A 12159-nucleotide genomic window follows, 5' to 3' on the forward strand; every position below is an offset into this window, starting at 1 on the left:
ATAACAGATTTCAGATGTGGCAAGAAGTATTTGAGGAGATTATTTAGTGTAAAAGTTTAAATTATATTATAATTTCTACATATAAATTTCTACATGATAAATTATAGCACCTGTAACTTTTTTATGAGATTCTAGTAATGACCTAAACTGAGCTGGAACACTGTAGGATAGTAATGTAGTATTCCTCTCAGTAAAATTTCTGAAAATTTTGAACATTTACAGCAGGTTAAAATTTACCTGCTTTCCAGCAACAAGAACAAAAATGTAAAAATATTGATATGTGGTGTTTCTGTACAACAGTGTGGGAATTGGTAACTTCTACGAAGAAACTAGGGGTTGTAAGCACATGTTTCAGTGGAGGTAAAAAAAAATTAAATCTATGCAATCCACAATGGTTTGTAATAATACTACTTAATTCCAGTGCTAATGTAGTATTGAGCGAAAGTTCCATGATATTTTATGGCTTTTTTCAATACATTTACTGTTCTTAGCAGTAATATATTGCTGCAGTCTAATATTTTAACATCAGGTACAGAACTTTGCAAAGAAAATTATGTAAGCCTGAAATCAGTTCTCTAAAAGTCTTAGCAAATTATTATCTTTAAAGGATGGAAAATTTGAACATCCTGAAAAGTAGTGCTTACTTTCTCAGAGGATATAATCAAAAGTTTCTAAGCTCTTTCATAAAAATATAACTAGCTTCAACTAGCTTCAAAGTAAATTTATAACATTAAAAAGAAATGAAAATATGTTTCATTTGCTCACTCAAATCTTCTAAGCTTTTGATGTGGCTAACTAACACCAAATATTACTTTTGGCATTAGAAAAAAACAAAGGGATTGATTTATGCAAGTAATGTTTATTTCTGTTACTAGAATAAGCAGTTGCAAATTGAATGTAAAACTTACTTTGGTGTTTGTTTTTCAGGGGAGGGTGATAGTGTGAAGTAAGCATACACCAAAAGAATACTGGTGAAAACCTTCTCTTAGAATTTATGGAATTCATATTATCAGAGATACTGTTTTTACCATGACTTGCCATAAGTGATTATCTGCAAGCCTCAGTGTGCATATTTCTCTTAGCTTATTATTCTTGCTGTAAAAATTGTTATTCTGCTGGAACTGCCATTTCAAGATTTATTTTTTTTTTAATTGGCAAAGAACAAAGCAATACAAAGTACATTTGCAATGATGAAGGGCCAAAACTTCCAAAAGCTTTAAATCAATAACTGTGCACTTATATATTATAAGGCACTTCAAAATGCCACACACATACAACAGCTCTTCGTGATTCTGTAGATGAGAGTTTAACTGTACAAGTTTGCCTTGCAAAGGGTAAAACTTACATTTGTGCTGTCCTTCAGGGAGTCAGGGAGTGCTCCAGGAAAAGTAATAGCTTCCCACTACTACAGGTAACTATTTTGTTTTGCTGATTGGCTTGCTGTGTGATGGAAAGTTGTGTAAGAAACCAAACCTTGCCTATTCCAAACCCAGTGCAAACTATTTCCTCTGATCCTCTAGTTTCCTGTGCAGGAGGCTGTGCAAAGGTCTTTAGGAATTTTAAGGATAGGTCCCATCCTTTCATTAATAATGTTCTAACTAGTAATTCCTTGTGCTTTGGCTTTTATTGCTGATATTTTTTAAACTGATTTCATTACTCAGTTTTTCACAGTGTTATGTTTAACTGGCATGTTCTTCCTTTTCGTCTCAGAGTCAAAGTGTAAGATAGGAATGTTAACCTTTTCTTCTTTATGTGTTCATGAAGACATAAGACCATCTAATCAAGTAGAGGTATAAATGGCTGCTTCTCTGAAAAGCAGTTACCAATGCTGTTTTTCTTTGACAGGCTTCATCATCATTCAAAGAAAAGCAGAAGGGGGACACCCCATCACTTAGACAAGGAGTGGCCTTGGCTGGACAGTATGGAGGAAACATTCCTCCATCGTCAACCCATCCTCACATTGCTTTGGAGGGAAAGCCAAACAGCAGCCACCAAGCACTCTTGCAGCATCTGTTGCTGAAAGAACAAATGAGACAGCAAAAACTTCTTGTGACTGGTAATGATCAAAGCTCCAGCAATACTGATTTAAGATGTTTTTAATGATATTTGTGTTCGGTTTAAACTAGTTGTAGTAATACAAATGCCATACATCCTAACTCTTGGGAAAAGTCGAAGAAAAAAAGGGCAGCATCTTTGCTTACCCTTTTAGTGATTCTGTTCTGGTCTGTTAGCCTGAAAGAATTCAATGATTACAGAAAAGAGAAAATGATTACTTCATCACATTCTTTTGCAGCAGCTGAACTTCCCAGCCTGGCGAGGCACGTGATAAGCGTCCCACTGCATCAGTGCAGATGCAGAGTTCTGCAATATACACCCCTCTTCTTGCTGAAAGCTTTCTTTCCTGTTAGAACTACTAGCTTGTTGTTTTCCACAGGGGAGTAAAATGTCCTTGTTTTGCAGGAGCGGTTCCTCTTCATCCACAGTCTCCTTTAGCAGCAAAGGAGAGAGTCTCACCTGGCATAAGAGCTGCCCACAAACTGCCTCGTCACAGGCCACTGAACAGAACCCAGTCAGCTCCTCTTCCTCAGAGTACTTTGGCCCAGCTGGTCATCCAGCAGCAACATCAGCAATTTTTGGAGAAGCAGAAACAGTACCAGCAGCAGATCCACATGAATAAGGTGAGTTCCCAAAGCAACGAATTGCCAATAAATTTAAAAGTGGAAAACTAACAACCTTAAACCTGGAAGTTTAGTCATTGGTACCATGTCATCAGGGACAATATAGAGGTTCTTGCAGGACCATCTTTTCTGTTTATGCATAGCTGATATATATACATTTGTATGGATCTTAATTTTAAGGTTCTGAAATAGGCTACAGTTCAACAAAATAGAGTTCAAAGCAGCTTACAGTTTTACCTGGCAGGTGTTTTCCTGTTGAATGGTAAATAATGTCTTAAAAATTGATGTGTACTTCTGAGCTGCAGCAATCACTCCACTTGCTGCTTTTGATTTATATTAAAACTTTTCTAATTGTGGACTAGAATGTTGCATAAATAGATAACTCACTTGAACTCAAATCAGATTATTAAATTTATGGGTTTATATAGAAAGCTTACTAAACATCTGGAGAAGTTTTTAATCAGTGTATATCAAACTGGCTTTTCTCTCTGAGTAACATGAAAGTTTCTTACCTAAATGGTGATATAAAATGACCATATAAGGAGAAAGAGAACAATGTCCTGTTTCTGGTATCTGACACAGAATTAAATGGTGTAGTACAAGAGTGCCTGTACAGTAACAGCTTATTCTGAGCAGGGGCAGGGGAAAGAAGAAAAGGAACTATCCATTAATAAACAAAGAGCAACACATTCTAAATAAATTTATCAGTACTTCTACAACAAAATCAAGTTGTAACCTGTTCTGAAAACAAGATATGCAAGTAATCTTAATCCTAATCTTTTCTGCACTCAGTACACAGCTTTTCACAAGTTGTTTGCTGAAGCTCCACTAGTATTACAATCTTTAGTTGTCTTCTGTTTTAGTGCTACTCAATAACGATATGTAAGAGGCAATGTCAAAGAAGAAAAGATGAAAAGTGTATGTTCAGCTCTTGTACCTAAGGAAAAAAAAATCAATCCACCTTACTTACTGGGTGAATTTCCCAGGGGTTACTGATTCTTTGGAATCTACAAAGAATTCCCAACAAAATTAGAAACAAACCTGGAGTTTAAGTATATAGTTTGTACAGTGGTTTGGTTATTAAATCTTGTCTTAATTAGGAAAAATGAAGACCAGAAAACTTCAAAGTTCAGAGCTGATCCTTGCATGTTAACCCCTCTCAGCTTGGGTGTTTTGATTACTCAACTAGGACTCCAGTTGGCTTTTCTTTGAGTATGCATTCCATATGTTTAATCAAGATGGCATATGTATAGCTCGTAGCCTCAGGTTTTGAAAATATTTCACCTTCCCTCAATTGTCTAAAAAGACTTCTTAACTGCTAAAGCACTGAGTCTTTGTACTACAAACCCATCAGTTCATGCATTCCTCACAAAGCAAAGAATCTCACTGACATGTTTTTCTTAGATAATATGTTTATTGATATAAATTCTACCATAGCATCTGAGGATATGTGCTGTGGCATATATGAGCATTTGTCCCTTGTGTGAAAATTTAACTCGAGGCACATAACCATATATTTCTTGTCACATAGGACTAGGAATGAATTGCACCTTACCAGAGATAGATGGGATAAGGAAGGAAAAAAGTTTGGAGTTGGTTTGTGATAATGCTTGTTTCAGTAACCTTTTTATTTCAGTTGAACTACAGTGAAAGTACATGCTAATGAGAATAATTCCCTCTCATACTTGAAATATGCCCTCATTCTCACATGATTCTTTGTGATGAAAAGACAAAACTGGTGAATCTATCTTTTATTCTGTACAGTATAGGCTATATACATATGCAGAGAGTGGAAATTTAAGTCTCTCTTAGGGCTTCTCTCTGCCTTGAACCTCCATAACCTACTTTTGCCCCAAGAGCTTCTCAGACTCCTTTACTCCTACTCCCAGAGCAACCAGGCTTCTTCAGGAGCACAGTAACTCATCAGAGCAGCAAATGCCTGAGGAGGAATGAGATCATGTTGCAGCCAGAGAAGCAGTGGGTTTTCTGAGGATGCATGTGGTTTATCATACTTCACAGTTTGCAGCATCTAGGTTCTTCTCCATTCTCAGAAGAACTATTTTGAAGAATAGTACTGAAAAATTTCAATCCTCTAGTCAGGTATCTGTCCTCTTCAAGGACACAGAAAGTCAGGGAGCTTCCTTATGTACTTACAGAACCTGATTTTTATAAACTGGAATTTAAGGGTAGCCAACAGACAAGAGAGTGAAAAAAAAAAAAAACAAATCATGGAGTACCTTTTAAGTTGTGAATTTAAAGCTATCTTCCTTAACCTTTTAGCTAAAAGTTCAGATTTAACTCCTCTGACTACATAAGGTTTTTGAACTCTGTTAGAGTGGTAGAATATACTTTGTTTAGTCTTAAAACTTGCCTCTGTTCACAGTTGAAGTAAACTTTTCATTACATAATTTGCACAGATTTGCAATCAAACTCTGCAAAAAAGAATTATAGTTATTTGAAACTTTAAACAGTAGATATTGTAGACCAGGTAGGAAAGCAACCAAATATTTTATTTCTTAGGAGGTGTTTGGGCATGCATCAAGTGAACACATGAACTTGTTTTTTTCTGTTGTTCTGTCCTTTACTCTTCTGTTCGTGGGCTGTATAATGAAATCTGAACAAAGGTATAATTCCTACCTTTTCAGTCATGGAAAATGCATAGGTTTAATTTAATAAGGAATACTTAAGGATCCTAAAAGTTTTGGTAATGAAAGACCAGAACCATTTTAAACTGTCAAGACTGTGAAATGCTAGTTGATCAAGATCTTAGAGGAAATTAATATCTTCTTTTCTGTTTTCTATTTTCCTTCACATTTTATTTCTTATGTTTAATTTTCAAGCACTTAAGTCTTTAGTATTAAACTGAACCCACAATTTGAGTGTTTGCCCTGAGCTAAGATGATAGGGTGTGTGTGAGCGCTCTCTGATAACTGGTTTTGGATTGATTTTTTGGCTGACTTATAGGTGTAATGACAAATAGAGGAAGAGAACCACTTTTTCCTCACCCCATTGTTCTTGTATTTATCATGTATTATATATATATATATATATATATATATATATATATATATATATATTTTTTTTTTTTTTTTTTTTTAAGCCAGTGCTGCTATGAGGATTATAACAAGCAAAATCCAACATGGGTCAGAGGTAAAGGATTCCCCTGGATCATTTACATTCTGAAAAGAAACAAATCACTGCCAAAAGGTGTGCCTCTGTCCTTACTAGCAAAGAGGAGATCCCCTATGGATTATTTCTGGTCAGCTGTCAGATGCCTGGCTTTTGATGTGGGAAATAGTATATGTCTCCACTGAAGTCTGACATTTATACCTGTGGGATCTAGTACAATGACCTTCCAATAACATTCTGCAAATGTTGACATCTCTTCCAAAAGTAGGTAAAAACCCTTGTCCCAGAATTAATAATGAATGTGAAGTAACCTGAACTCAGCTTGTCTTAGGGAAGACCAGCTTTTCCATTGTCAGCTTTAATATACTTCTGTCCAAATGACAGCTTATTTCCTTATAATACCCTTTGATCACCGTTGCAGCTCTTCATTCTGCTCAATAAAGGGAGACCAAAGTCCAAAACCCCCAGCTAAAATTAGTGCAATTGGATACCAAAAGACCACTACCACAAATAAAAAAACTTAAAATCTTGATATTATTGTGTATATCTCTATCTAGAAAGCTTTGACCCAGCCACTTGCAGAAGAAACAAGGATTTTGGTTTAACTAATCAAAATGCAATGCCCCTAGCAATAGTCTGTGTTAAAGAAAATCTCAGAAACCATAATGTGAAGAGTACGTGAACAAAACCATCTGTCTTTAGAAGTTATTTTTGCCATGTATGATGAATAAGGCCTGCCTCTACTGAAGCTGGAGTCTTCACTGGGGCTAGGATTTTATTTGATCAGTGCAGGAACCCTATTTGTGTTCTTAAGTTGTAACATAAGTTGTGTATTCATAGCATTTTGGCAATTTGTTTTCAATGGTAAAATTCTCTGTATTGGAGAAGTAAAGGGCAAAATAATGGGGCAGTTGGTAGTGTGCTCTAAAGTATGGGAGGGACAGTGTTAAGGCTTATGTAAGAAACATTTGAATTTCAGTTTTCATTCTAGGATGTCAGTTGGTTTAAAGCATCTCTGTATAGGGAATTGGTGACCAGGAAAGCCTGTGAGGTAAAAAATATATATAGGAAGTGAATATTAATTAGTACATGGATGGTGTTCTCAGATATTTACCAATATGTCTTTTAGAAAAATGAAAAATAATAGGGAAATTTATGTTGATGGAAAAAAATGGAACTATTATTTATTGCTAGTAGAAATACTGAAAAGATACAGTTGACTCCAGATTAATGATTAGCTTCTCTGAATAATATTTAATGGAATGTGGAAGACCAGGTTCAGCAGTAGTAAATAAATCTGTCTTCATTAAACGTTACACTGAGGTTTTGGCTTTGCAGCTTACAAATCTGTCAAGCATCTTCTGTAGGTGATAGATACTCTCAAATATTGCTAATGGCAGGGAATTATTTGGGCAAAACCAAAGGAATTGTTGTCTGTTTGGAACTGGAAAATGCTCAGAGCATTTTCTCCTTTACTGAGGACTAACATTTAAGCCATAATACAGAAGAATTATTTTGAAAGATAAATACATCCCTTAGAAATATTGGTACTACATGAGCAACAGATACAACAGGTGCCAAGTAACAGGTGCAGCTAACAATGTGTGTGCAACACATGTAGTTGGTAATCTGACTGCCTTAGGGGAGAAGGGGAAAAAGTGTTCTGTAAGAATATACATGAGTCCTTAGAAATGACTGCCAGGTATTTAAAATTTAAAATTAATTAAGGATAGAAATGTGTTGGTTGGCTATTGCAGGATTTCATGATTTTGTCTCTTTGTAAAGACATCTAATATAAAACACTGTATTTTACAAGAGCATATAATTTCAAAGGAGAAACCAACAGGGGCTGCAGTGAAAGGACCTATAAAATGGTCTATTGCAATGTCTAGATTATTTAGTCTTTGTTTTTTTCTGTACAACCAAGCAGGTTAGGATATGTTTGATGTCTTTTTCTTTGATTGGACTCTTGCAGATATACAGTGGAGTTGATATTTGTAAATACTTCCTCTCCTGCTGATACTATTTACTTTGCATGTCCCATATATATCCCTTATAGCTTAATTTCCTGAAGATAAAAGCAAAAATACACAGGTTACCTTAGCATGGAGACATTTTTTAGTGACCACTTAAATTGGAATATGTGGTAGCAGTAAAGTATACTGGTAAAATATAACAAATATGTGCAACTCTTAATTTATTAAGGAAATAAATTATGGTTTTATTATTATTTTTTAACCTTATCCCACTAAAACTCAGATTAAGTAATCACTTTTTCAAAATAAAAAAGATGCATTAAAATTAGGAGAAAGTCCATGTAGCTACAGATAAAGTCGGAAAAGAAATGTAAGTGGGGGTTTAAAGTGAAAGGTTTAAACAGTAAGTGTGAGCAGAAGTATCCAGCTGTACAATGAAAGGACCTGAGCAGTGTTTCATTCGGAACATTTTCTGCTGTGGTAACTCATCTTTAGATGGAGAAGATAGAAATACAGACTCTAAACTGCTACCTTCACATGTCTCCAGATACAGATAGAGGACTACCACTAGTAGTACTAGTTTAAAATGAGATGTTTCTGACTTAGGAGAACTGTCCAGTAATGCTGCTAGTATAATAACTGGAATAGGATGGGGCCAAGCTGTCTTTAAAAAAAAACTTCAACAAACATGAAAGCATTGTGGTGACACAGAGAAAGCAGTTAGCTGTGGCTTAGCAGTCTGAGCACTAGAAAGGATTTGAAGATTTTGGGTCTTGTCCCCCCCCAACATTCCATACATGCAATTTGATCATGCTCTATCACATGAGAAGACATGACTGTAGTGCCTCATAGCCCCTTGCCTGAGGCTTAGTTAAAATCATGGTGGAAAGGATACTTCTAATAAAATTTTGTAGTAAAAAAGGTAATATAAATGCACTTTTTAAACTCTGTTGAGTAGATATATAAAGACTTTCATTTCAAAGAGTTTCAGAAAATTTAATTTGCTTATCTTCTCCTGTTGCTGAAATCAAGCAAGTCACCTGCTGAGTTCCACAGCATGGGAGAAGGCTCCAAAACAGGAACACTGCAAATTGAAATGCACACAAATCCCACTCTAAGTCCCTGCAGCCGCCTTATGTGTGCTTGTTCTCTTCACTGGTTGCATGCAAGAAGTGTCTGAAGTTGATCTGTGTATAGATTCTATACTGCAGTCCATCGTGTGTTGCCTCAGAAAGCTCAGCAGCAGATCTGCACCCATACAGAAATGTGAAGAAGGAGCCTGACATAAAAGTGAAAAAGCATAAAAGAAAGGAGAGCAGTAATGAGCTAAATATGTGTCTTAACTTTGCTGTGGGCATGCATTCGTTTTCTCTTGGCTTCCCCTGCCAAAAAGCCCACCTGGTGTCAAGTAACTGGCGCAGGGAATGGTTTACAGATGGATCAGCCTCAGTGATTCTTGTAGTTTATATGATTATCTGTCACACAGATGTTTCAGCTTGTGTTTGCTCACTTGCAGCCAGCCATGCAGCCTTATCTGCCTTTCTCTTCCTGCTTGAGGAGTGGCTCCCCACAAATAACTAATTAACAATAATGGTAATTATGATAATAATAATTAATAATAATAATAAGTGACAGGAGTGTACCTGAGCTGATTATGTGTAGTTAGCTTTAGTACCTTATTGGTCAGTGTCATCCACTGAGAAACAACTGAGAAAGATTTATAGGCTTGAACTGAGAGATTTTTCAGATGCTGTGTAATGAAAGGAGGCTCTCCACATTAGTTGCAGTAGAAAGGATTGCCCAGTTTAGGCCATGCAACCTGCAGCATGCAGGATACTCACGTTGGGATTTGCCAGTTACTACAGTAGTGAAGAGGGATTTTTTGTTTCATTTTAGTAAGCCATTTTAGTCCCGTTACACCTCAAAAATGAAGGTTTGCTGTGACAATAGCCAGACAGGCTTCCTCTGAGGAATTTGTTTCTCCAGTGATGTGAGGCATATACATCAGAGCATCAACTGGAAATGTATAAATTGATCTTTCAACTCTCCTTGTTGACTTCATGAGATTTCCTAGATCCAGCTCAGTTTCTTCATCACAGTTTACATGACAACTTGGCATTTTTCTGTATGCGTTAGCAAGCTGCATGAAACTGGATGGTCCATGGTTTGTGACAAAAGCAGACATCCTGAAGCCATTCATATATTCAGTAATTGAGTATGTAGCACTAGCTAAAACTCTGTTTGAAAGACATGATTGATGGCTGGGGGGAGACAGATGGGAAGACAAAAGTATGTAACAGTAAAGGTAAAAGGTGTTTTTTCCCTCTCAGGATATTTGACTTTGATGATACAAAACAGTATTTGCTTGAAATTGAGTAGGCCAGTTGAATAAATGATAATTACTCACTTGACCCTGCAACTTCTTACTCACATGTCTGATTTGTGCCTCTTTCAACAAATTAGGGATTTTTTTCAGTTTAGGTTTTTTCACTACATTTGGAGTATTTTGGAATGCGTTGGCTTCATCTTGAACAGCAAAACACAAAGTGCACATGACTGCAATGCTCAGGCAGAGCTTTACAATAGCAGTTCCTGGGCTAGAGCTGGTGTTGCCTGGGGAGCTGTGTTACATCATCATGGCTGGAACTGGGATACCTGTGTGATGCACCACAAAGGCTATAGTCCTTCCAGTCATGAACAGATCTGCTTGTACCATGGGATAGGGGGCTGACACCAGCTCTTTGTTACTTCTCCTTTGTTGGCTTTCAGTGCCTTCATGCTTTCATTGATAGAGATGTTTGTGTGAAAATTCTCTGATTTGCTTATAACAAAATATTAACCAGATTACTAGTTCGCTTATATCTTATATGTGTTCCTTTATTGTTTTGTATTGTGAGTAATAAACTGTAAGATGGTGTTTCTGCATTTGTGTTTGAAGAAGATGAAGGAAGATTAATTTCTCTACCAGCTGTAACAGTCTTAACAGATGTGTCATGTTTTTCATTATCTATAAACATGGTATTTTCTGCTGCAGAATAAAAAGTGACCTTTCGCTCAGGGACTTTTGTTCTTTTTCCCGGATACATCAACACTTTGACGGTGCATGGCTACATGGGTTTGCTGTGGACACTTCAATTTCATCCGTGCAGATCTGGTACTTCATGATATTTGGCATCAGCATAAGGAGTCAGTACTTGTTCCCCTCTTCTCTTTCCAGATGCTCTCTAAGTCCATTGAGCAGCTCAAGCAGCCTGGCAGTCACCTGGAGGAAGCTGAGGAAGAGCTTCATGGAGATCACTCGATGCAGGAAGAGCGAGCTCCCGCCAGCAGTGCCAGCGTTAGGGCTGAGAGCAGCAGTGCTGGCGTGGATGACAGAATAGGACAGCAGGTGGGGGCTGTGAAAGTCAAAGAGGAGCCACTGGACAGTGATGAGGATGTTCAAACCCAGCAAATGGAATCTGGGGAGCAAGCTGCTTTTATGCAACAGGTAATAGGCAAAGATTTAGCTCCAGGATTTGTAATTAAGGTTATTATCTGAACATCACATGTGTTTTCTAGGCTTTGATAAGCAATTGTGTTTTGATTCACTGAGCTAGCAAATCCTGATTTACTGTTTGAAGAATTTAACAAATGCAGAAGTGTTTTATGTACACTTGAAAACATGGTGAAGCTCATCCTTATGGCCACTGATTAAGAAAATATCTGTTGCAATCAATTATTCTACATAAATCTCTGAGTAATAGCTGATAGACATTGTATTAGCCCAGAATTACCTTACATCACTTAGTCCTAGTGAAAGAGAACTCGTATCACCTAGCCTGTTGAGATCAGCAATTGATGGAATTAGTTTCCAGACCTGATTGATGAAACATTCTTCTGATTTTGAATCCTCTGACTTCTGCTTTCAGCTGTCTGTATATATTGTACTATACTGTAGTCTTGAACACTGTTAATGTTAGGGTATTCTTTTCCCCAGTAGACAGGTACTGACTGCTATCTTGGTGGTCTCAGGCTGATGTATAAAATTTAATTTAGAGAAAAGTACAAGGTGGATATAAAGAGGCAAGGCAAGGCACTGTTTTAAAATTGCGTTGTTTTCTTTTTTGCACTGCTTGGTTAATATTTCATTCTGTCTTATTTGATGATGAAGTCCACGGAGACATCCTTAAATGCAGCAGATGCAATTACTGGTGAGAAGCAAAATGCAGCATTAGGTTCCAGTCAGTTATTAGGACATTGCACGAAAAGCACAGACCTGTTATCATTATCATCTGATATCCAATCACTTGTTTGTTTGTTTGTTTTTTTTTAAACGAGGACTAATTGTACGATATCTCATAACCTTTACCATGGAGTCTCATGGACCTAAATCCTAA

General features: G+C 36.8%; 1 protein-coding gene across 1 annotated transcript in view; it reads left to right on the forward strand.

Annotated features, from left to right (window-relative positions):
• HDAC9 (histone deacetylase 9) overlaps nt 1–12159 on the forward strand; it is a 270154-nt gene that overhangs the window by 78538 nt on the left and 179457 nt on the right. Inside the window, exons 9-11 of the mRNA XM_062500976.1 lie at nt 1846–2056; nt 2461–2678; nt 11001–11270. Of these exons, the coding sequence (XP_062356960.1) occupies nt 1846–2056; nt 2461–2678; nt 11001–11270 (699 nt within the window). The remainder of the gene's footprint in view (nt 1–1845; nt 2057–2460; nt 2679–11000; nt 11271–12159) is intronic.

This window comes from Cinclus cinclus, chromosome 1, assembly GCF_963662255.1.
Source record: "Cinclus cinclus chromosome 1, bCinCin1.1, whole genome shotgun sequence".
Classification (NCBI taxonomy): domain Eukaryota; kingdom Metazoa; phylum Chordata; class Aves; order Passeriformes; family Cinclidae; genus Cinclus; species Cinclus cinclus.